General features: G+C 40.0%; 1 protein-coding gene across 1 annotated transcript; it reads left to right on the top strand.

Moving 5' to 3' along the window:
* Positions 1-532: 532 nt before the first annotated feature.
* LOC109466970 (lipoyl synthase, mitochondrial-like) lies at positions 533-2,342 on the top strand (the record flags this gene model as incomplete). Its single annotated transcript, XM_019764856.1, has 3 exons — positions 533-701; positions 1,475-1,545; positions 2,189-2,342. Coding segments are annotated over exons 1-3 (295 nt in total), but the record flags the coding sequence as incomplete, so codon positions are not given.
* Positions 2,343-2,370: the final 28 nt, after the last annotated feature.

Below are 2,370 nucleotides of genomic sequence, written 5' to 3'. Positions count from 1 at the left end.
GTTGGTTCGGCAAGCAGAATTGACCATTGATTTTTTAAAACTTGTCCAAAACTTGCAAGGAAAAATGAAATATGCCCATTATTATTATATGATGAAGTGCTTGAATATGCCCATTATATAATGAAGTGCTACTGGTATATATGTCTGTTATAATGTATTGGGGAAAACTGAAACTTGCCTATAACATGATTGTTACAATGTTGCAGTGCTAAGATATGTACATGACACACCCAGTGTCAGAAATACCCATCCGACATTTTCAATATTGCAGAAGAAAAATTAAGCAACCTGCAATTTTGCAGACTGAAAAAATCAATGGTGTTTAAGAGCTCTTGTGTTTACTATAGCTACTGACTCTATAATATACAAGTAGTTTTGCATGTATTTTTCTAATCTCATATAAATGTTTGCTGTTACATGCAATTTTGTATATGCCATGGGTTTAGATCCAGACTTTAGAGTGTGTTTTTGCATGTAGAGTATTTCAAAACAAAATACTTGAAAACTCTGAACACTGAAAAAAAAGTATTTCTCCCACTGCACACTTGATCCCAGGTTTGTGAGGGACCCTCGAGCGAAGTACGATCAGTCCCTACAGGTTCTGTCCCATGTGAAGAAGACTGTACCTGACATGGTGACTAAGTCCTCCATCATGCTGGGACTGGGGGAGTCTGACCAGGAGGTTAGGACAGCCATGGAAGGTGAGTTTGACCTACAGTTTGATGTAGAGTTTAAGGATCTCTCTACTGCAGAAGCGGGTATAATGATTCATCAAAGAACTAGAGAAGTAACATTTGCAAAGCAAATATGTAATGTTTACCTTCGGACATGGTCTGCCCTGTTAATTTTTACTCAAGCACATTCACATACAATGTACTACTAGTATATGGTGACAGGAGCAGAGCAGACTGTGAAATTGCAACATTATGTAATGCAACACCAGTTACCATGGTGACAGACGTCAACAAATCAAGTCATTGGTCAGGTCAGAGGTCACTGTTTGGAGAAGAAGAAGAAGAAGAGGAAGAAGCAAAAACAATATGTTTTCCTTCGGTAAACATAATAAATTGTTATGCTGGAATCCACTTTGTTGTGTCATATTTGTCATAAGTTGAAGCCTGAATACAGGGCAAACATTATAGTGAATGAATCCGTAAAAAAAATGGGAAGACCCTTTCGGCAATCCCAGTTAATTGCGCACTGTGTGTTGATGGGGAAGGTCAATCGTCTTTCAACAAAAAAGTGCCCAAATCTCAGTATCTCAAGATAGGCTTGGGTCTTCAATGTTTTGTGAACCTTCCTAAATGTGTGATAGTCTCTCGAATGCTGCTGTTACGCTAAGCCCAGCTATTTAAGTATTAGTAAGAAATCGTGCCCAAAGTTGACTAAACAGGCAAATGTATGCGTATACAGCGCTGTACATTTTTTTATAAGTAGCTGTATAAGTCTACCCCATTCTATCCCTCCTGTCTAGATCTACGAAGTGTAGGGGTGGATTGTCTCACCCTCGGCCAGTACATGCAGCCCACCAAGAGACACCTCAAGGTTGGTCCAACTCGTGTTTACTTTCCTAGAAACGAATCTTTGACGACTTTTCCGTGCCGTAGCAGGGACATTTATATATATAATATCTATTTACATCAATTCATTCAAATAAGAAGACAAAGCCAAAGTGAAGGCGGACTCAAGTTGTACACAACTTATGTTCTCACTACCACTTGTACATTATAGAAAGTAACAGATACCTAGTTTGAACAAGAGTTCTAACTCCCATCCCAGAAGAAAAGAAAGTAAAAAAGGGAACAGTCTGTTAAATACGTTTTGTTGCTGTGATGTAGACTTGTGTGGCTAACATGATTTTACAGTTGATATTTCTCCATGTGTCTTCTGTATCTGTATCGGTATAGCTGGTATAACTGCCCTTCGGCGTAACACACCAGCTTCGCAGGCACGCGGCGCGGCGGCAGCTAGCTATATCACACCGAACGGCTTGTTACACTCATCTTTGCACATTTGATTGCAGGACTTGTTTAAAGCTTTCTAGTGATGATGCCCCAACTGTGCTTGGTGGCAACGAGTTCCAGTCTACGATAGTTGTGGGGAAATACGAGTTTTTGAATACCTCAATTAATCTTGGTTCTCAAGTGTTGTTCTGAAAGTTCTGATGTATTTGTATACCGTAAATCAGGTCCAGGAATATGTGACTCCTGCCAAGTTCAAACACTGGGAGGATGTTGGGGGTGAGATGGGGTTTGCCTATACAGCAAGTGGACCCCTCGTCAGGTCTTCTTACAGGGCAGGTGAGCAAGGAGCTACTCTTAATGCATCTTACTTAGACTTAGGCAACACCAATTTAATTCTTGGTTAACA

Source organism: Branchiostoma belcheri, unplaced genomic scaffold, assembly GCF_001625305.1.
Source record: "Branchiostoma belcheri isolate BF01 breed outbred unplaced genomic scaffold, Haploidv18h27 scaffold1721, whole genome shotgun sequence".
In the NCBI taxonomy this organism is placed as follows: Eukaryota; Metazoa; Chordata; class Leptocardii; order Amphioxiformes; family Branchiostomatidae; genus Branchiostoma; species Branchiostoma belcheri.
The sequence above is the reverse complement of the archived record's forward strand: the minus strand, read 5'-3'. Positions and strand labels throughout refer to the sequence as shown.